The sequence below is a fragment of the Salvelinus fontinalis genome, chromosome 24 (genome assembly GCF_029448725.1).
Source record: "Salvelinus fontinalis isolate EN_2023a chromosome 24, ASM2944872v1, whole genome shotgun sequence".
NCBI classification, from domain to species: domain Eukaryota; kingdom Metazoa; phylum Chordata; class Actinopteri; order Salmoniformes; family Salmonidae; genus Salvelinus; species Salvelinus fontinalis.
Window position 1 is genome coordinate 32341309 of NC_074688.1, and position 23929 is coordinate 32365237.

Here is a 23929-nt window from a genome sequence, read left to right on the forward strand (position 1 = left end):
GAATGTCATATGGTCAGATGAAACCAAAATATAACTTTTTGGTAAAAACTCAACTCGTCGTGTTTGGAGGACAAAGAATGCTGAGTTGCATCCAAAGAACACCATACCTACTGTGAAGCATGGGGGTGGAAACATCATGCTTTGGGGCTGTTTTTCTGCAAAGGGACCAGGACGACTGATCCGTGTAAAGGACAGAATGAATGGGGCCATGTATCGTGAGATTTTGAGTGAAAACCTCCTTCCATCAGCAAGGGCATTGAAGATGAAACGTTGCTAGGTCTTTCAGCATGACAATGATCCCAAACACACCGCCCGGACAACGAAGGAGTGGCTTCGCAAGAAGCATTTCAAGGTCCTGGAGTGGCCTAGCCAGTCTCCAGATCTCAACCCCATAGAAAATCTTTGGAGGGAGTTGAAAGTCCGTGTTGCCCAGCAACAGCCCCAAAACATCACTGCTCTAGAGGAGATCTGCATGGAGGAATGGGCCAAAATACCAGCAACAGTGTGTGAAAACCTTGTGAAGACTTACAGAAAACGTTTGACCTCTGTCATTGCCAACAAAGGGTATATAACAAAGTATTGAGATAAACTTTTGTTATTGACCAAATACTTATTTTCCACCATAATTTGCAAATAAATTCATTAAAAATCCTACAATGTGATTTTCTGGATTTATTTTTCTCATTTTGTCTGTCATAGTTGAAGTGTACCTATGATGAAAGTTACAGGCCTCTCTCATCTTTTTAAGTGGGAGAACTTGCACAATTGGTGGCTGACTTAATACTTTTTTGCCCCACTGTAGGTGTTTCTATTGTCCAGGTGGGAAAAGGCAGTGTGGAATGCAAAATAGATTGCATCATCTTTGGATCTGTTGGGGCAGTATGCGAATTGGAGTGGGTCCAGGGTGCCTGGGATCATGGTGCTGATGTGAGCCATGACCAGCTTTTCAAAGTATGGCTACAGATTTGAGTGCTATGGGGTGATAGTCATTTAGACGGGTTACTTTGGCATTCTTGGGCACGGGGACTATGACGGTCTTCTTGAAACAAGTAGGTATTACAGACTGGGTCAGGGAGAGGATGAAAATGTCAGTCAAGACGTTTGCCAGCTGGTCAGCGCATGCTCTGAGTACGTGTCCTGGTAATCTGTCTGGCTCTGCAGCCTTGTGAATGCTAACCTGTTTAAAGGTCTTACTCACATTGGCTACGGAGAGCGAGATCGCACAGTCGTCTGGAACAGCTGGTGCTCTCATCCATGGTTCAGTGTTGCTTGAGTGTTCAGTGTTGCTCGAAGGGAGCATAGAAGGAATTTAACTCATCTGGTAGGCTCGCGTCACTGCAGATTTTGTATGTATTTGCCTCTCTCTATGATTTTATATTTAGACTTATGATTGCACATAAAGGAAGATAGTTCGTACATGATAGAGTGCTTGCATTGTTTTCCAACTGATCATGTGTCCTTTCTGTCATCCTGTGAACCCTGTTCATTGCTGTTCGCAGCTATATTTGAAAGTAATATTTTGCATGAAATTATATATATTCATTTTGTAAGTAGTAAGGTCTTTAATTTAGGATAAACAGGATATATCTAACATGATTGTCCATGTGTAGGCTATTTTGGATAGGAAAGGTGTTTATTATTCACTATAGATCACATTTCAAAATTCAAGGTTTTCAATGAATTATTGCTAAGAGTTAGTTTTTCTATAGGCCCATTAAAACTATGATATTCTATCACTACCTCAGTGTGAGAAGTTAACCCACTAATAAGAATCAGTAATTCTGAGGTTATTTCCATATCTATACAGTGTATACTCACATCGATTTAACACTAGCCTTTCACATGCAATAGATAATGCCTTTTTTGTAGATGTGTGCTGTGCTGTTTAATGGAGCTGCCAGCCAGGTAGTATCTATCTCACAGAGGTCAGTGCACTCTGAACAAGCTCCTTTCTGCCTCTCTATGAGGTGCCAATGTGAAAGCAAGGGGCCTTTCTGTAAAGATTCATGAATTACAAAAAGTGTTCTTCCCTTTGACTCTGGCTGCCAGGGAACTGTTCTCCTTCTATTACAGAGGAGCAGTGAGGTGGTGCACTGCTGCCTGGTTAGGTACAGTACTCCAACCAAGCAGAATAAGTGATTCTCTGCACAGGGGCTGGGCAAGAAGAGTGGTGCAAAATTAATGAGAAGCTGGGTGACTGACACCTAAAATAATTCAGTTCTGGTTACAAGCAGAATGAGGAGAGAAGAGGGAGTTGGACAGAATGGGTCAGTAGACAACACTAGTTTGTGGTGGTGACTCTTTCTTGGAATTCTGTAATAATGTTATTGTCATGGTGTTTTAGTTACTAATTAATTTATTGTGGGCCCAATATCTGTCATCCGATCCCCTCATATGTGATATCTGTCTCAGATAAAGGCTTAGAGCAAAACCTGATAGATTCGTGTGTAGAAACACAAATCTTCTTTATTCTGCTTCTGGCATTGCAAATGCTGTCAATTGATAGCAGCATCTTGTTAGCAGGATCTTCCAGTGACAACAGAGGCCTTGGGTGAGACACATGAAATGGCCACAAGATGGTGTAAGAAGTCAGAAGATCCTCCGTAGATGGTGGCCTCCTGAAAGCCCGTATATGGCTATGTAAAGACCTGTTGCTGTCTTGGAACATGGTGAGATCCATTGAAGTCCCAGACCCCCCCCCCCCCCCCAAGACTGTGCACTAAATTCAGGTATGTTATAATCATATGGTGAAATTCTGTGTCCAATTAAACTGTCTGGAATTGAAATGGAATTGACCCTAACTCAGCTACCTCAGTAGTCTAGGCGAGGGAATGAGTTTGGTATTTTGGATCCACACAGACAGCCCATATACTGTATGGTTGATGTTGCAGATATTCACTAATAGTTACAGTATTTTAGAGCACACCGGCTGAATGCAATGGAATATTAAAGCTAATTAATGTTGACCATAAAACAAAGCCAAAGTTTTGCCTACTGTGCCTCTTAAACCTATTTGTTATTTAACCTTAAACCCTGAATGAATGCCCTTTAGGCATCTTTACCATGGGTTAAGGCCAGGGTGCTTTGTGCCAGGTTACCCAAGGTGGCAGTTCTCATTGAGAGGCAGCTACAGTCTTTCCATAAGTGGGACCTGTCACTGTGAAAGGTCTACTGGGACTGACAAGTCACCCATGAAGACAGCTTAACAACAGAGTAGCAAAGCAACGCCTAGAGGAGATGTCAGTCAACAGGATGGAACAAGCGGCACTTAGTCTACTATAGAATCTAGATGGACAGATACAGGAAAATAAATAATTGATACACAATAACTGAGTGAATAAATGAATATTAAGATGATAGTTAACATCAGGTAACCACAAAGAGCATATACAGTATGAAAATATTTTGTATGTTTTTGTAGTTCAAGTATGAGTGGGTGCTCAGCACCTGTTTTTGAAACCATTTGATCTACTGATGTGTCTAGGAGAGAGTTACAAAGTAGTGTGGATAGTCATGCAGGAGTCTCTCTCCACCAGCTGGCGAGAGAAGCTGTGTCTTTGATGCTCAGACCCATAGCTTTTTGATGAATGTTCATTAGAATGAAAGCTCACAGCTTTTGTTTTCAGGCTCGATGTGCCTGGTAATTATTTTTTTTTTTAAACAGGATGCATTTTAATTGAACTCTATGTGCCAGTGTGTGTGTGGCTGTGTGTGGCTGTGTGTGGCTGTGTGTGGCTGTGTGTGGCTGTGTGTGGCTGTGTGTGGCTGTCATTGCATTAAAGCCTTTGGCAACAACATGCATTTGACAACGCTGACACATCACACTGTAACAAAAACAAAACATCAAGCGACCAGTCAACAAAGGCACATAATATGATACTGCTCTGTGCATGGAGGGCTTTTTTCATTAACAAATTACATGTTTTAATTAGTAACAAATAAAAACAGATTGGAGTTTTGTCCACTTGTAGAAATCTTTCAACATCTAATGAAAACAGATGAAAACAAAACAGGATGTTTGCCATGCAATCAGCCCACGTGAAATGATCAGTCTGCAATGAAACAGGATGGAAGGAAAGGACACTTGGGACCTGTTCACATAAGGAATTCTGTTCTGACATGTCTTGGTGTTAATTGAGCACAAAACCATAAACCACTGCAGCACACGAATCTGGTAAACAGTATGTCAGCCATGTCAGTTTGGTCAGCAATATGTTACTATTTGGACAGTAATATGTCAGTTTGGTCAGCAATATGTTCCTATTTGGACAGTAATATGTCCGTTTGGTCAGCAATATGTTCCTATTTGGACAGTAATATGTCAGTTTGGTCAGCAATATGTTCCTATTTGGACAGTAATATGTCCATTTGGTCAGCAATATGTTCCTATTTGGACAGTAATATGTCAGTTTGGTCAGCAATATGTTCCTATTTGGACAGTAATATGTCAGTTTGGTCAGCAATATGTTCCTATTTGGACAGTAATATGTCAGTTTGGTCAGCAATATGTTCCTATTTGGACAGTAATATGTCAGTTTGGTCAGCAATATGTTCCTATTTGGACAGTAATATGTCTGTTTGGTCAGCAATATGTTCCTATTTGGACAGTAATATGTCTGTTTGGTCAGCAATATGTTCCTATTTGGACAGTAATATGTCCGTTTGGTCAGCAATATGTTCCTATTTGGACAGTAATATGTCAGTTTGGTCAGCAATATGTTCCTATTTGGACAGTAATATGTCAGTTTGGTCAACAATATGTTCCTATTTGGACAGTAATATGTCAGTTTGGTCAGCAATATGTTCCTATTTGGACAGTAATATGTCAGTTTGGTCAGCAATATGTTCCTATTTGGACAGTAATATGTCAGTTTGGTCAGCAATATGTTCCTATTTGGACAGTAATATGTCAGTTTGGTCAGCAATATGTTCCTATTTGGACAGTAATATGTCAGTTTGGTCAACAATATGTTCCTATTTGGACAGTAATATGTCAGTTTGGTCAGCAATATGTTCCTATTTGGACAGTAATATGTCTGTTTGGCCTGTAATGTCTGGTAAAAATGCTATCTATAAAAGTGTTTATTGCTCTGATTAGTAGGCTTCTCACTCTCATTCCAATATATGTCTGTCACACTAGCATGACAATCCCAAACCATTGCAATGATCAGAAGTTGACTTCTGAAGGTTATGATATACTATAGATTTGGAGCAGGACAACAGAGTGACAGACAATAGCATGCTATGCTGCTCATTCTCCCACATAGAAGGAACTCCCTGGTCATCTCAAACGTTGTGTTGCTTACCTACTATAATGTAGCCTAGTTAGGACTAGGCCTAGTTAGGACTAGGCTACATGTTGCTCATTACATGTAACTACTACATTACTAATTAGCATGTAATGACCATAGGTTGAACCAGTCAAATGATATTATGTGTCACTTATTATCAGGTACTATATAATGGTTATTAGTAACATTGTGGTTACCACACAGTAATCAGAGTAACGACTGTTTATTTTTCTTTCCTGCTCACTGTCTTTTGAGAAGAGTGTGGTGCTAATATTGCAATGAATACATGGTGATTTTAATGATAGCAGTTGAATATGTAGTCTACTATGTAGTCTACAGTTGGTTTGAACAGATTCAGGGGCCACCGCAACATGTGTAGGGAAATTAAGTGACTCCAAGTCCCCAGTTGGTTAATGAAGTCACAGTTTGTCATTTCCTATTATCTTTGGTTTTGATAATGCTACAGTCTCCTCTCCTCCACTCATTTTCTCAAGAAGAGAAAGTCTTGGGGGATCTTCTTATCTCCGTTACTTGGTATGATCTGGGAGAATTGCCTCGTTACAATACATTCTAATGGCAGCTCCAATTTGTCAGAGATCCCTGGGGCTCCTGGAGGCTCCCACTAACACCAATCTGCCAGGCCTGTTGCTTTATTTCATTGTGTTCCACTAGTGTTAAAGCCTAACCACCAGTGAACCTGTCCTCTCTGTATCTGAGGTAATCAATGCACACATCTGTGTGTAGCTCTTCAAATCCTGTTGACTCATTGATTGAGGAGCTGGATATTATTTGCTCACCGCAGCTGTGTACAGCTCCAGATTAGGTTCCTAGATGGCAGGTTGTACGTTGTAAGCTTTTAACCAAAGAGTTTCAAATGAATTTCATATTTAATAACATTACACTTGGAGGATAAGAAAAGTGTAGTTTATACCCCAGATGATTCATATCAAGATAAACAATGTGTTTTCTCATAAATGGAAGTAATATACGGTGTCTTGTTGTGGTGGTGACTGTAGACTCCTACTATAATAAACTGAACATGTGTAAAAAATTACAAGTCCTTTTAAAGATATCAAATCACAGGTTGTTGATGGCTGGAGACATTTCTATACAGTGAGAAACATACAGTAGAGCTATACTGTCTGGACTCTCTTTTTTTAATGAACTGATTAGATTTAACAACAATTTCCCTGAGTGGCCAGTCAGAGTCCACTCACCTGATCTCCCTGGCAGCCAAGTCTGAATCAGTCCGTGATTACAGGGGGGGAAATGAAAACAGTGCTGTGGAGTCTGGACCCTGAGGCCTGGACGCCTGGGCTCTGTCTCCATTGTGTTGTATCCTCTTGTCCTTTGGTCCTGTCCTCTTCCCACCTCTGTCCCTCATGTGGTTCTGGAAGTATTCTTAGGATGATGATTATGTTGCATAAACATCAACTGGAGGTGAGGAGAGATTTGAGGAGAGGAAGGAGAGGTGGGTGATTTGAGGAGAGGAAATAGTTTTTTTTACCCCCATGTAGCCATATAATTGTGTTGAAGGTTTATCAAATAGGTATTTGGGCAGCACTTTATTTTATGATGTTTAGTACTTGGATGATGCCCTAGCACCCTAATAATATCTATTGATAGTCATTAAGTATTGTGCTTGTTACTGTTAATTCTATAATTAGAAAGTATTTTTCTAGTTTGTATTATAGAAATCTAAGCTTCATTTAAAAAGTTATTATAAACTTAATTAAAACACTTTTTTTTGTGAAATTTGAAGATCATTTTTACAATGAGCACTGTCTGCTCCATTATGATAATGAAACCATGGATCTGGAATTTAGCATGTAGCTTCAATACTGACACCAACCATGTCTGTCTGTGGGCAGCCTCCGATGCAGATGCAAACATGTAACTCCAACAGGTGCAGCTGAGTAAGCGGTCATTAGACGATAAAGAGGAAATGTCAACAACAACAAAAATGTCCAGGCTCCTGAGGAAATATTGAGTTTTTCTGTCTTGCCAACTGGAATCTATCCATCAACAATTCATTCATCCCTTAATGTCAATCATCTGCAATGAATACAGAACAACAGTACATTGTCATCTAAATGATTGAGTGAAGTGAACTATGATTTTGGTAGCAGCATAGGCATTTTGTTGTGCTCTCACATTGAATTTCTGAGTGAAAATAAACCAACTGCAAGGGGAGGAAGAAGGCCCAGCTGTGCCTCTCTCTGTGTAGTTAGCCAACAGTAAGACAGCTCCTAAATGCTAGCTAGCCAGTGAGGTGAAACCGCAAGCCTCCACATGCCAGTCAATCAGTCAGATTTAAGTCTTTGGCTTGATGTGTGAAGCCTTTACTTTATGTGGTTTGAAAGTTCTACTTTAAGGGGGGAACCACAAATAAAGAAGTGGGGAAAGAAAGAGTGATGACCTGTCAATGGGCCCTGGGCTTTTCTCTTTAGACTCTCTTCTTCCACCCTACTCTCTCTCTGTCTTTCTCGCTCTCTGCCTCTTCTTTCTTTCTTTCTCTTTTCCTCTGTCTCGCTCAGAGGGCTTGATGAAATAAACAGCAATCACTGTAGCATGAGCACCCAGCCTTAATTGAGCTCTCACTTTCACAATCCTGGTTCCAGTGTTTCCATGGTTATACATTATCCATCTATGTTTTAGACATGCAGTTTTTTTATTTCTGTAATAGGTAAATGTCACAATATAATATTCCATATTTTTACTTGTTGAGATGTTACCTAACATGACCTAGATGGATAGGTAGAGTACATAACCAGCCCAATTATATTTATTACACTTATCAAAACTTTTATTAAATATTTATTACTTAAAACACTTGTGGAAATGTATCATATATCCCCTCCCTCTGTCAACATAAAGCAGTAGACTACTAGTGAACTTCTGTGGATGCATAGCAGCTAGTAAATAAAGTGAGATTTGTCAAGCTGCCCATCCAACTGCAGAGGACTGATTTAGTGTTTTATGTAAAATTCACAGATTCACAGATGTTACAGATGGCCATTTGAAATATATTCCAGTATCATGGCAATCTAGGAAATAGCCTTTATCAGGCAAGGCCACTTACAGTCTGTGTAAATGGATAGAAAATGTTGTTCACACACACACACACACACACACACACACACACACACACACACACACACACACACACACACACACACACACACACACACACACACACACACACACACACACACACACACACACACACACACACACAACAACAACAAATCTGCACAATGGTTAGCTACAGTACAGCTGTATATGGGCGGGGAATGCTTAATGACGTCAATTGAATTGGTTAGGTGACGATCCCTTACCACGCCCCATGTGGGTCAAGGGAGGGGGAGGGAGCCACAGGCTGAGCTGATTCCACGTGTGACGCTTGAGTTCCCAGCTCAGTGATATTTTCTTTAGCGGGCTTCGGCGTAGCCTTGTGAGTCTTCGTTAGTTACTGGCTATAGTTGGGTTAGCTATGGAGGGAGACGGGAGCCAAGCCGCATCTGGAGGAACCCCTAATGATTCGCAACACGACCCGGGGTAAGACTGCAAATAGCATTGTCACTTTTATCGTTATAGCTACATTGTATCAATAGTGCAAGGCTTATCAAAGCACTGACATTGATGTTGCTTTCCGGGTGCAGTCAACTACACCTTTGTTTGATTATATTAGCAAACGGGCCTGCCCCCTTTTTCTATAGCTAAAACTCGCTGTGTTTGATAACTACAGCGCTCTTGCTGCTGCTCTGCCAACGTTTTGCTCGCTTTTGGTCGCTATAGCAAGTAGTTAGCTACATGTCAAAATGGCCGATCTGACATCTGGACTCACTTCTGCTATGTTTTCCCCTTACAGTAAAATGTTTATCGGTGGCCTCAGCTGGCAAACTTCGCCAGGTAAGAAAATAATTTGCGGACTACAGTGTGGCATTGTCGGGTTGTTCTGTGGTAGCTGAGGCTGCCCGTGCTGGTTGCAACGTCTGTGTTGTGTGTGTGTGTGTGTGTGTGTGTGTGTGTACCTCCTAGCGCGCGTGTACCTTAGTGCGCGCAAGGTTATTTTTTATTTCCAATCATTTGAAGTCCTCTATTCGACCCCTATGTGTATAACTAGAGAGGCATTTTAAAGCTCGTACATAGACTATTCTATATTTGACAGAAGAATGAAAACGTCCAGTAACATTCTGTTTGTTTTTCTTTGCGCAGACAGCCTTAGAGACTATTTTACTAAATTCGGGGAAATCAGAGAATGTATGGTGATGAGAGATCCAACGACAAAACGCTCCAGGTAATTATCAAGTATTTTTCCCACTGTGTTTGTATTTGTCTTGATTGTTAACGTACGTGGTTTTGCAGTGTCCTTATGATAACGCAACATCAGTTAGCACGCAATCAGCCATTTCTTTTTGTTGCGCTTTTACAAGCGATTGAATCAGCCCATTTAGAAGGTAACGCATTTTGACATTGACCGGCCACTTCAGATAGAATACTGGAGGATCTTTGAATAATCCTGAAAATATAGTTAATAATTAGACTACACTATTCATTCACATGATTCCTTGTGCAGCAGTAAAATGAAATGGCATTTATATTTAAGAAATAATTTAATCTGATATGAAAGGTAAACTATTTTGATATCAAGTAGCCTACCATACTCCATAATAGCTAATGTTGGTAACTATTTGTTACAATGTAACATTTGGCTGCATTATATATTTGTTAGTCTACAAGCATTTCGCTACACCAGCAATAGCATCTGCTAAATATGTGTATGTGACCAATACAATTTGATTTGATTTACAATGTAGCCTGTCATTTGGCTTTATTATTTGTTTCCATGTAATGGCTGTAGTTATACTTTACCGACTGATAGGCTGTTTGACCACTCTCCCGCCCCCACTGACTCACTTCTTACAATGTTTCTTGTTTATTTCCACAGGGGCTTCGGATTCGTTACTTACGTAGATGCTGCCAGTGTAGATAACGTCTTAGCTCAGCAACACCACGAATTAGACTCAAAAACGGTATGTCTCCTCTCTTCTGTCACTTTTTAAATGAAGTGTTTGTGGTTTTGTGACCCACCTGTCTGGCATGATTGACTATGTCCTATTGAGTTATTGATTATTCACTCTCACAGCCACATGCACTTGACGCCAATAAGTAGCCCTCCCCTCCTTCAAATTACAAGACCTTCTGCTAACCCTATCTTTACCATTGAGCATTGAGTGCCATGTTACATAAAGTAATTTGAGCACCAATGGCACCTGCAATGCTTTCTCTCCAGGAACATCTGAGTGTTTTGAGATGGGGGAACATGTTTATTGTTGAATCTGCATATTATATAAATTGATTGTTATTCTGTATTTGTTTTTTGTGAAAATACATTCCCAGCTGTCTTCATAGATTTTAGTAGGCTTAAACATTGTTGTACATATGTGTCTTTGTTTTGCATGCACCATATCTATGCACCATATCTATGCACCGTATCTATGCACCATCAGGCGTTATTGGCTTTTCTTTTTACAAAATGCAGTTTATAAATATATGTTTTTTGAATGTTTTCTATCTTGGGTTAAACTTTAATTTTTCATCCTCCCAAGTCCCAATAGACTGTGTCATTGGCCTCAGTATCCACCCATTTACCCCTGTCTTCATCTCAGATGTCTGCATATTATCCACACACCTTCTGTCTGCATATTATCCACTTCCTCTCTCACTGCAAGTCTGCTAAAGTGCACACATTCACACAACATGACCCATTTTAAATCACAAACCCAAGACTAACTGTTATCCCCAGCGAATGCAATAAAAACATACCGCTATTGATTAATTTATTGTTACAGTATATTTAGTTTCTGAATGTATGCATGGATCAAATGAGTTTGGTGGGAGGATGTATAGGAGGATGGGCCCATTGTAATGGCTGGAATGGAATTAATAGAACAATATTAAACATATGGAAACCACATGTTTGACTCGTTCTTTTTATTCCATTCAAGCTATTACAATGAGCCCGTCCTCCTATACATCCTCCCACCAGCTTCCTATGAAATTGGATAGATTAAAACTTATACTTAATTACAAGTTGCATGTTTCTCTGAGGGTGAAAGTTGGTCAGAGTAATGCCTTGACTGCAAAAAATGGTATTGTGATGATTCGTCCTCTGCGTTTAGTGTTTGATTTCCCATATTGGTCAGTTTGCTTATTTTTGATGATTTTAGTGCTTTGTCTTTGAAATTGTGCGTGACACAAACATTACAGCAGTTGTAGGTTAAGTAATTATATGTAGTTACACAGTAACTGCCGATGTAACTACCATGTTAAGATGTATTGTAATGTGGGACCAAAATAATGAATTGAATGCTCAGTAAAGTCACACTGTCATGTTCTGTATGTAGATGCTGCAGTGTATGCTCTAACTCAGCTGTGTGAGCCAGTGCTCAATGGGCTCGTAGTTTAGGAGCGGAGGAGTGAATACAAGCAGCCTATATTGTCTTCAAGGACTCATGGTAACTGCTCTGATATTGCCAGAAGCTCTAGGTTTATAAAACAGATAGCTGAAGAAGGAAATGTCTGTAGCTTCCCACACGTCACCGCAGGAAAAATTACACTGATATTAATTTAAATGCGCATTTCTTTGTTAATCTATATGCAATTTATTTGGTAGCCTAATGAATTGGTAAATATACAGGGATTATTATGACTGCAGGTTTGAATGTAATGTTGATATTAATTAGTACACCTCTAACAAACCTTATTGATAAGGGGCAAATGTTAGTCTTGCAACAAAAAAAAGGGGGGAATCTGTATTTGAGTGGACATGCAGTTTTAGCCCAGCAAAGGAAGCAGTGCAGACACACACTCCCTCTCCCTAACTCTCGATGTGTACCTATGTGTTTTTGATGCCTTCTCTCCCCTCCTTTCTGGACTTGCGTCTACATTGGATTATTAGAAAACAGCTGATGACATCCATGCATTAAGGGACCTAGAGTAGAGTCTTTAGAGGAACTACTGCTTGTGTGGTATAATGTAATAGAGGCAACATTGAGCTCCCGACTCCCCTCTCTGTGCCTTGGGAGGTGTTCTACATTAAAGTGCTGGTGCAGTGTGAAATAGAGGGGAGTCACATCTCATCTTAAAGGGCCAATGCAGCTATTTTTATCTCAATATCAAATCATATCTGGGTAACAAAGTACCTTACTGGGATTTTTTCTCTCCAATTAAAATGGTAAAAAATAAACAAATAGCTTCTTAGCAAAGAGCAATTTCTCAAGCAAGATATTGCTAGGACTGTCTGGGAGTGGTCTAAGTGGGGAGGGGACTTGATAGATATGCTGTTATTGGCAGAGGTTTGGAACAGTTTCTTATTGGTCTATTAACTAATTTTCCACCTGGTGATGTCAAAACTCCATCCCACCAAAACGGCCTAAAATTTCAGGTGGTCATTTCAAACAGCTCTTACACTAAAAAGGCACTTCATTGTATGGAAATGTATACTGAACAAAAATATAAATTCATGAGCTGAAATCAAAGATCCTAGAAATGTTCCATATGCAGAAAAAGCCTATTTCTGCCAAATGTTGTGCACAAATTTGTTTATATCCCTGTTAGTTAGAATTCCTCCTTTGCCAAGATAATCCATCCACCTGACAGGTGTGGCATATCAAGAAGCTGATTAAACAGCATGATTATTACACAGGTGCACCTTGTGCTGGGGACAATAAAAGGCCACTCAAATGTGTAATTTTCTCACACAACAAAATACCACAGATGTCTCAAGTTTTGAGGGAGTGTGCAATTAGCATGCTGACTGATAGTTAATTTCTCTACCGTAAGCCGCCTCTGTTGATTTAGAGAATTTGGCAGTATGTCCAATCGGCCTCAGAACCACAGACCACATGTAACCATGCCAGCCCAGGACCTCCACATCTGGCTTCTTCACTTTCGGGATTGTCCGAGACCAGCCACCCGGACAGCTGATGAAACTGTGGGTTTGCATAACCGAATAATTTCTTCTCATATTGTCAGAAACCGTCTCAGGGAAGCTCATCTGTGTGCTCGTCGTCCTCACCAAGGTCTTGACCTGATTGCAGTTCGGCATCGTAACTGATTTCAGTGGGCAAATGCTCACCTTCGATGGCCACAGGCATGCTGGAGAAGTGTGCTCTTCACGGATGAATCCCAGTTTCAACTGTATTGGGCAGATGGCAGACAGCTTGTGTGGCGTCCTGTGGTTGAGCGGTTTGCTAATGTCAACATTGTGAACAGAGTGCCCCATGGTGGGGTTATAGTATGGGCAGGCAGGCATAAGCTACAGACAACGAACACAAGATCCCGAGGCCCATTATCGTGCCATTCAGCCGCCGCCAGCATCTCATATTTCAGCATGATAATGCATGACCCCATGTCACAAGGATCTGTACACAATTCCTGGATGCTGAAAATGTCCCAGTTCTTCCATAGCCTGCATACTCACCAGACATGTCCACCATTGAGCATGTTTGGGATGCTCTGGATTGACAAGTACGACAGCGTGTACCAGATCACGCCTATATCCAGCAACTTCGCACAGTCATTGAAGAGGAGTGGGACAACATTCCACAGGTCACAATCAACAGCTTGATCAACTCTGTGAAGGAGATGTGTCGTGCTGCATGAGGCAAATGTTGGTCACACCAGATACTGACTGGTTTTCTGATCAACACCCTTACTTTTTTTTATTTTTTAAAAGCTATCTGTGATCAACATGTATATCTATATTCCTACTCGTGAAATCTATAGAATAGGGCCTAATGAATTCGTATTGACTGATTTTATTATATGAACTAACTCAATAAAATCTTTGAAATTGTTTCATGTTGCTCTTATTTTTGTTAAATGTACATAAAACACACTTTAAAAGGTGCTGCCTGGTAAGTCCGCTGTCTACATTGGCCATGCAGGATTTACGGTGATATGGCCTCTGCAGAAGTCAGGGCACTCATACTTCTTGCAGAGCTGTTGTGAAGGAAGTTTTCAAGGATGTGAGCTTGTGTTTATACAGAACCTCCCGCTCTCACTCACTGTCAACCAATCATGTCAAAGCGGAGCGAGGCGCACGGCGATGCGGTACAGAGCTCAATTTGGCCTCTGCATGCCTCCGGAAGCTCCGCAATTGCGTCACATCATCCATACGACGCCTCCAACCACATTTTCGGGTGAAGCACAAATTGGCTCTAACACTGCCAGGTGAGGCTAGACTGGGAAATTGAAATCCAGACAGCAACATGGTTTGGTTTGTCCGCATGGGGAATTCAATGCAGCTGCTGCTGTTTTTTTTCTTCCATTCATCAGGATACAGTCGTTATATTATTCTTCTAACATTCAATGTACATGATTTCCTATTAGAATAGTCTGTGATTGCAAAATGCCCTTAAACCCTAATTAATTGTACAACATGTTAAGTTGTTACTAGTTTTAGTACAGAGTTATTTCACAGGTATACGATCAAAGTTTTAGCATTATTTCAATTGGAGATACCTGTGGTTTTCCATGTGACCCATGTATTTTCCTCTTGCATACGCTAAGGCTGAGGCATGTACTGCATACACATACTGCGTATACTTGACATGCATCTTGTTTTATGTAACCCTTGACAACATGGAAATGAAGGCTTGGGGTTGAATAATACTCAGTGTCTGTTGACAATAGGATTTCTGCTGATGTCATTTGTAAAAGCAATCTCTTGTAGACGGAACACTTTTCTGGAAAAATCACATCCCACTCCGCTAATGCATTCAGTCAGCTGAATTCAAACAGTCACTTTCTACCAGTGTCTAGTATTTTTGTCCGTCACACACCGACAGCTCTCTGTTATATTTCCCCTCCGTTCCTTCTATTATTTTTTTCCTGATTGACATGCTCTCATCCTACTTTATCCACAATATTCCACTAATGGTCTTTTCCCCCCTTTAGCTATGTGGCCTTTAAAGATGAAAATGTGAAAGGAGAAATCCTTTGTTCACAGGACAATTGAATGTTGGGGCTATATTCAACCTTACTGTGACAAATGGCAAATGTGTCTTGAATGTCCTGGCTGTTTTAATGCACTGACTGTCCCATTTAACGGGATGTGTTCTTGTGCATGATTTCACTTTTAGAAGTGGATGTAAGAGGGGAAAATGTAATGTTCAAATGAATGTTTGATTTGCACAAGTTGTTCTTGAGGAAGTCTTGTGGTTGGTTCTAACACCTGACTTGATATCTCACATTTAGTTTGAGCTACTTTTTGACAATTTACAAGTCTGCAGTTCAGCACATAGAGCAAATCCTGTAATAAATAGTGAAAACATAAATTACTGTTTTGCAGTAAACTGTTGCAATGATGAATAATACAATGCCTTCTTTTGTTTTCAGGCCTCATTGTATTCAATCCGAACCCAAATGTGCCAATTCATATTGGCTGCCATAATAACCCCTTGGATGGAATCAGGAAATGATATCTAGCTGTTCTGCGTAAAAGCATGCAGCGATGTGGTCTCGTAATACCCATATATTTTGAATCCATAATGTGAGCTAAAAGAGTAGATGACTCCAGTCAGTGTTATTTGATTTGAAATGAAAATTCTTTTCTAGGAGGGAAATATTAAGTGACTTTGAATAGCATTAAAGCGATACTTTGGGATTTTGGACACAGTTTCTGTGCCAGTATGAAGGAAGTTAGAGGTATTTGTGTGAGCCAATGCTAACTAGCGTTTGCGCAATGATGAAGTTTATAGCAGTTACAGTTGAAGTCGGAAGTTTACATACACCTTAGCCAATTGCATTTAAACTCAGGTTTTCATAATTCCTGATATTTATTTCTAGTAAAAATTCACTGTCTTAGGTCAGTTAGGATCACCACTTTATTTTAAGAATGTGAAATGTCAAGAATAATACTGTAGAGTGATTTATTTCAGCTTTTATTTCTTTCATCACATTCCCAGTGGGTCAGAAGTTTACATACACTCAATTAGTATTTGGTAGCATTGCCTTTAAATTGTTTAATTTGGGTCAAACATTTCGGGTAGCCTTCCATAAGCTTCCCACAATAAATTGGGTGAATTTTGGCCCATTCCTCCTGACAGAGCTGGTGTAACTGAATCAGGTTTGTAGGCCTCCTTGTTTGCACACGCTTTTTCAGTTCTACACACACATTTTCTATAGGATTGAGGTCAGGGTTTTGTGATGGCCACTCCAATACCGTGACTTTGTTGTTATTAAGCCATTTTGCCACAACTTTGTAAGTATGCTTGAGGTCATTGTCCATTTGGGTCTTCCAAATGGACAATGTGTGGATGCATTTCAAGGCATACCTTCAAACTCAGTGCCTCTTTGCTTGACATCCTGGGAAAATCAAAAGAAATCAGCCAAGACCTCAGAAAAATAAATGGTAGACCTTCACAAGTCTTGTTCATCCTTGGGAACAATTTCCAAATGCCTGAAGGTACCACGTTCACCTGTATAAACAATAGTACGCAAGTATAAACACCATGGCATCACGCAGCCGTCATACCGCTCAGGAAGGAGATGCGTTCTGTCTCTTAGAGATGAACGTACTTTGGTGGGAAAAGTGCAAATCAATCCCAGAACAACAGAAAAGGACCTTGTGAAGATGCTGGAGGAAACAGGTACAAAAGTATCGATATCCACAGTAAAACAAGTCCTATATCGACATAACCTGAATGGCCGCTCAGCAAGGAAGAAGCCACTGCTCCCACACTGCCATATAAAAGCCAGACTACGGTTTGCAACTGCTCGTGTGGACAAAGTTTGTACTTTTTGGGGAAATGTCCTCTGGTCTGATGAAACAAAAATATAACTTTTTGGCCATAATGACCATCGTTATGATTGGAGGAAAAAGGGGCATGCTTGCAAGCCGAAGAACACCATCCCAACCGTGAAGCACGGGGGTGGCAGCATCATGTTGTCAGGGTGCTTTTGCTACAGGAGGGACTGGTACACTTCACAAAATAGATGGGGTCATGAAGAAGGAAAATTGTGTATATATTGAAGCAACATCTCAAGACATCAGTCAGGAAGTTAAAGCTTGGTAGCAAATGGGTCTTCCAAATGGACAATGACCCTAAGCATACTTGCAAAATGGCTTAAGGACAACAAAGTCAAGGTATTGTAGTGGCCATCACAAAGCCCTGACCTCAATCCTATAGAAAATTTGTGGGCAGAACTGAGAAAGCGTGTGCGAGCAAGGAGGTCTACAAACCTGACTCAGTTACACCAGCTCTGTCAGGAGGAATGGGACAAAATTCACCCAACTTATTGTGGGAAGCTTGTGGAAGGCTACCCAAAGCGTTTGACCCAAGTTAAACAATTTAAAGGCAATGCTATCAAATACTAATTGAGTGTATGTAAACTTCTGACCCACTGGGAATGTGATGAAAGAAAGAAAAGCTGAAATAAATCATTCTCTCTACAGTATTATTCTGACATTTCACATTCTTAAAATAAAGTGGTGATCTCAACTGACCTAAGACAGGCCATTATTACTAGGATTAATTGTCAGGAATTGTGAAAAACCGAGTTTAAATGTATGTGGCTAAGGTGTATGTAAACTTCCGACTTCAACTGTACCTATAGACTTCCAGTCATTGCACTAACGGTTGTTAGCAATTTCGCTAACACTAGTTCCTTCAAACTACACACAGAGACATAACAATGGTATCCACGAGTTCATCTGACTGTGGAGAAGTAGATAAAGGGCATTGCCAAAATCACAAAGTATATTAAAGAAAACGCAAATGTAATATATTTTGAATGGACTTTTGATTTTTAATTATTCTACAATTTATATCATTATGCAGTCTAAATGCGCTTTCAATCAAAAAAATGTGGTATGGTGCTTTTTTCCTTAAACATTTTTCACATAGCACTTAAATATTAACCTTGCCATTAATGCTAGTTATGCATTTTCTTGGTCAATATACCTTGACTAAACCATGATGTGTGAAGGGCTAATGATTTATTAGTCAGCTATGCTTCTACGGAGTAATGTAGGATTATGTGAATGACGGACCTGGACAATTTGACGATGCAAAAGGAAATAAAATTGTGCATTTGATTAAATCAGCCATCTTTAATATGACTGTTGATTAATCTGTGTGGGGAAGATGTGAAATCCCACACTGATAATTGTTTACTAGTGTAGGAGGCTTGAGCCCTAAGGTTCCCAGTACAGCTGGGTCTTTTCTCTCCCTGGTAGTTCATTGGTTGATTTAATGATTGGCTAAAGGAGTCCACTCACCTGGTGATCAAGGACTTATTCAGACTAGGGACAGAGGGAAGGATGGAAAACAGAAGTCCTGAAGGGGACTTGGGGAACTCAAAGCCTGATTTTGAATAGCCCTTGTGTAGTGTCTGTACTGTCAGTTGTGACGGTAATCCTAACGTTGTCCAAGTCGTGCATGCCGGTCTGTGGGATAGTCTTGTTATCCATGAGGAATACATCCAAATCCCTGTCATTAGTTGTGTTTAAGTGATTGACAACTTTGATAATGATTGATATCTATCTAACCTCCCTTTCTCCTCTTTCTCTTGTCCCTTTTTAATATTTACCAGATCGATCCTAAAGTTGCCTTCCCTAGACGTGCTCAGCCCAAGGTAAGACAACATGCTCAACATGTTTTAACCTCTCACGGAGAGGACTTTTAGTTTGTTGGTTGGTTTCTGTAACACTGGGTACATTGCTAACCTGCAGAGAGGGTCTGGTCATAAAACGGCATGTATGCCTGCAGATTAGTTTTGGTATGCAAGTGTCACTGTCAGGCTGGTCTGGAGCCTGCTACAGGTAGATGACTGGCTGTCTGATTTCTCCCATAGCGGCACCACCACCGTACTTGTTTACATCAGCATGTTGTCTAGAAACCGTAGTGAGGTAGAATTTCCCTGGGTGACTGCTCTAAAGACTTCGCTGCATTTGATTGAATATGAGAGTATCACATTGTAGTTGTTCACAAAATGTTTTTCCCTAAAGACACTGAGGTAGATTGGGGCATTTTCTTTTTTTTATTAACACAAAGAGAGGCATTGCTACTTTGTTATTTTGATCAGGTTTCAAACAGGAATGACGGAGGTAACGCTTTCCAAGCCGAGGCACATGTTATCTTAAGGCTGGGTATGGCTACATGCATGTAATTGAGAACAGCTAGGGGATGTGCTTGTTTCTTGATACAGTCTCCCCCCCCCCTTGTTTTCGACAGCAGGTAGCCTAGTGGTTAGAGCGTTGGGCTAGTAACCGAAAGGTCGCTGGTTCAAATACCCGAGCCGACAGGGGGAAACATCTGTCTGTGCCCTTGAGCAAGACACTTAACCCTACTTTTCTCCAGGGGTACTGTACTACTATGGCTGACCCAGTAAAACAACACATTTCACTCTACCTATCCAGTGTATGGGACGTTATTTTTATTTATAAAAAAAAAAAATGTATGCACCTATTCATGTGAAGTCCAATTAAATAAGAATTTGTTCTTAACTGAGTTGTGTAGTTAAATAAAGGTTATACAAAATATATATAAAAAATGGTGTACAGTAATAGTGATAATGCTAACAGAAGTCTATTCTGACTGTACAGTACTTCGTTCCAGTGCAGACTGTGTTGATATGCAAGCATATGTTACAGTATTTGACAGATTTGTACAGTGCTTTGATATTTTCTGCTCTGTGGGCTGTTTTATGCAAAAAAAAGCACCCTTGATATCAATTATGCAATCATTTTTGAATAAACATGAATTTGACTCAAGGACATTTTTAACAATAAAGAAAGATGCAGACCTATGTAGGCTGTAAGGTGTTTGTTTCTAAAGAGCAATGACACTGTAAAGGAATTTGAAGGTGAAAATATACCTTGACTTGTCTTCGGACCCTTAAGGGCAGGCTTATTTTTAACCCTGAGTGGAGTGAGAATGTGGCTGTCAAAGAACGTAGAGGCTTAAGGATTATTGGCAGTTAAATCAGCATTGCATGGGGTTTTGGTGCATGTACAATTTATGAAAGAAAGGTCTTATGTACAGCAATGTTCAAGCCCTCAGGTTATCGTCGTCCTTTAGAGCAAAACGTGTTTTGTTCTCTGTTTGTCAGTAACTCTGGCTCAGGGTTTTTATTGCCCGTGTTCAATTTCCCAGTGAGCGTTTACCTCAGACCATGCTGTCGGCTGCATGCTCACTCTCTACCAATTTTGAGTGATTACAGTGTGTTTTTACAGTGTGTGTGTGTACATTGTGTGTACCTACAGTTTGTGACAGTGTGAGAAACATCCACCTTAGGCATTTAAGGCTGGGCAGGGAGGGACAGCCTCTGGCTGGCTGGTAGGCTAACTGGCTGAGAGCATGTTGTTTCCTAACTCTTCAATACAGGAATGGCTTCAAGGGTGGCAGGTGTCCACAGCACACTAATTGAAATGAAGAACTTTCCCAGAGTGGACAATCACTGGAGGAGAAATGACGAACTCACTCCCTTCACCACTCACATGCCAGGCCAGCCACTCTGGTCCAAGGCAGCGCAGGCAGGCAGGCTGGCTCAGGGCCTGAGGCTCCGTGATGAACGGGCATTAAATCAGGCTGCAGTCGCAGCACAACACAGCCGCTACGTATTTTCTTTGTGTTAAGCCAACCACCCAATAATAAGCTTTATGCAATTATACAACCGCCATCACATACAATCATGTGGCATTATGGCATTCTATTTGTGACTTGCCCCATATTTTGGAGTATGCTGAATAGAACTGAAACAAGCAGGTGTATGTTGAGTACTGTACTTAGCTAGGGTGTCATTAGTTTGGTAACTTCGTGAATAAGTCAACGAAGCTGAGTTTGTTGGTTTATTACCAAATAACCAAATGACCAAATAGGTAGTTGTTGTGGAATTGTTAGATTACTTGTTAGATTACTTGATAATATTACTGCACTGTCGGAACTAGAAGCACAAGCATTTCGCTACACTCACAATAACATCTGCTAAACGTGTATATGTGACCAATAACATGTGATTTGATTTATCGTCTAGTTAGACTGTAATGCAGAAAATGTTTTGTTATAACTGCACTGTGATTTTTATTTTGTTAAGGAAAACCATTGTTTTTCAGATTTTGTTTTGGAGTGCTTTATGAAAAAAATAAAGCAATGCACCTGGCTACTCTTCTCACACATACAGTGCCTTCAGCAAGTATTAACACCCCTTGACTTTATCCACATGTTGTGTTACATCCTGAATTTAACATGGATTACATGTGGATGTTGTCACTCATCTACACACAATAATGTGGGGTTTTGTAATAATGGGCTCCCGAGTGGTGCAGTGATCTAATGCACTGCATCTGTACAAGAGGCGTCACTACAGCCCCTTGTTCGAATCCAGGCTGTATCACATCCGGGCGTGATTGGGAGTCCCATAGTGTGGCGCCAAATTGGCTGAGCTTGTCCGGGTTTGGCCGGGGTAGGCTGCCATTTTAAATAAGACTTTGTTCTTAACTGACAAAATGTAAATGACAGAATGAAAAGAAGGATGCCTGTACAGAATACAAATATTCCAAAATATTTGTTTGCAATAAGGCACTAAAGTAAAACTGCAAAAAAATGTGGCAAATTCATTTACTTGGTCTTGAAAACAAAGCATTACAGTGCATTATTCTAAAATGTATTACCTAGTTTTCCTCATCAATCTACACACAGTACCCATTATGACAAAGCAAAAGCAGTTTTTAGAAATGTTTGCAAATGTATAAAAAAAACTACAGAAATACCTTATTTACATACAGTACCAGTCAAAAGTTTAAACACACCTACTCATTTCAGGGATTTTCTTTATTTTTACTATTTTCTACATTGTAGAATAATAGTGAAGACATCAAAACTATGAAATAGCACATATGGAATCATGTAGTAACAAAAAGTGTTAAACAAATCAAAATATATTTTATATTTGAGATTCTTCAAAGTAGCCACCCTTTGCATTGATAACAGCTTTGCACGCTCTTGGTATGACTTAAAGGTTGCTGTACACCAGCAGATCCCATCCAATTTGAAGGAGCTGGAGAAGTTTTGCCTTGAAGAATGGGTACAAATCCCAGTGGCTAGATGTGCCATGCTTATAGAGACATACCCCAAGAGATTTGCAGATATAATTGTTGCAAAAGGTGGTTCTACAAAGTATTAGCTTTGGGGGGTGAATAGTTACGCACGCTTAAGTTTTTTTGTCTTATGTCTTGTTTATTTCACAATAAAACATATTTTGCATCTTCAAAGTGGTAGGCATGTTGTGTAAATCAAATGATACAAACCCCCCAAGGTTTTAAGGTAACAATATAGGAAAAATGCCAAAGAGGTTGAATACTTTCGCAAGCCACTAAAAAGTCCCACAGTTGACAGGCCAAAGAACTCTTGGCCCGAATGCCAAGTGTCAACTCTGGAGGGAACCTGGCACACTCCCTACGGTGAAGCATGGTGGTGGCAGCATCATGCTGTGAGGATGTTTTTCAGTGGAAGGGACTGGGAGAGTAGTCAAGATCGATGGAAAGATTAACAAAGCAAAGTACAGAGATCCTTGATGAAAACAGTCTCATGACCTCAGACTGGGATGAAGGTTCACCTTCCAACATGATGACCCTAAGCACACAGCCAAGACAATTTAGGATTGGCTTCGAGACAAGTCTCTGAATGTCCTTGAGTGGCCCAGCGAGGGCCTGAACATGAACCCGATCTAACATCTCTGGAGACCTGAAAATAGCTGTGCAGCAACGCTCCCCATCCAACCTGACAGAGCTTGAGGGGATCTGCAGAGAAGAATGGGAGAAACTTCCTTCATACTGGCACAGAAACTGTGTCCAATGGGAGAAACTCCCCAAATACAGGTGTGCCAAGCTTGTAGCATCATACCCAAGAGCACTCAAGGCTGTAATCTCTGCCAAACGTGCTTCAACAAAGTACTGAGTAAAGGGTCTGAATACTTATCTAAATGTGATATTTCAGTCTTGTTTTTAATAAATTTGCTAAAATGTCTAAACTTGTTTTTGCTTTGTCATTATGGGTTTTTGTGTGTAAATTGAGGATAACAAAACAATTTAATCCATTTTAGAATAATGCTGTAATGTAACAGAATGTGGAAAAAGTCAAGTTGTCGGAATACTTTCCGAATGCACTGTATGTTTGGGGAAAATCAAACACGTCACTGAGTACATCTCTTCATATTTTCAACCATGGTGGTGGCTGCGTCTTGTTATAGGTATGTGTGTCATTGGCAAGGACTAGGGAGCTTTTTTGTTGTTGATAAAATGAGATGTCTTTGAGGAAAACCTGGATCGTCTGCTTTCCAACAGACACTGGGAGACAAATCCACCTTTCAGCAGGACAATAGCCTTAGGCCAAATATACACTGGAGTTACTTACCAAGACGACATTGAATGTTCCTGAGTGGCCTAGTTACATTTGAACTTAAATCGGTATGAAAATATATGGCAAAACTTAAATGGCTTAGCAATGATCAAAAACCAACTTGAAGAATTTAAAAAATAATGTCTAAATATTGTACAATCCAGGTTTGCAAAGCTTTTGGGTTTACCCAGAAATACTCAGATGTAATCGCTGCCAAAGATAATTAAA

At 40.2% G+C, this 23929-nt stretch overlaps 1 protein-coding gene across 13 annotated transcripts in view; it reads left to right on the top strand.

Annotated features, from left to right (window-relative positions):
• Nucleotides 1-8639: 8639 nt before the first annotated feature.
• Nucleotides 8640-23929, top strand: part of LOC129822317 (RNA-binding protein Musashi homolog 2-like) — a 458816-nt gene continuing 443526 nt past the window's right edge. For 6 of the 13 annotated variants that reach the window (XR_008754471.1, XR_008754472.1, XM_055880501.1 and 3 more), the window contains exons 1-5: nucleotides 8640-8849; nucleotides 9163-9203; nucleotides 9510-9591; nucleotides 10243-10327; nucleotides 18897-18938. Coding sequence is in view for 11 of the 13 variants with exons in the window: in XM_055880501.1 (XP_055736476.1) it covers nucleotides 8785-8849; nucleotides 9163-9203; nucleotides 9510-9591; nucleotides 10243-10327; nucleotides 18897-18938 (315 nt within the window). In the remaining 2 variants the exon portion in view is untranslated. The remainder of the gene's footprint in view (nucleotides 8850-9162; nucleotides 9204-9509; nucleotides 9592-10242; nucleotides 10328-18896; nucleotides 18939-23929) is intronic. The other 7 variants (XM_055880509.1, XM_055880505.1, XM_055880506.1 and 4 more) reach the window with 3 other exon arrangements.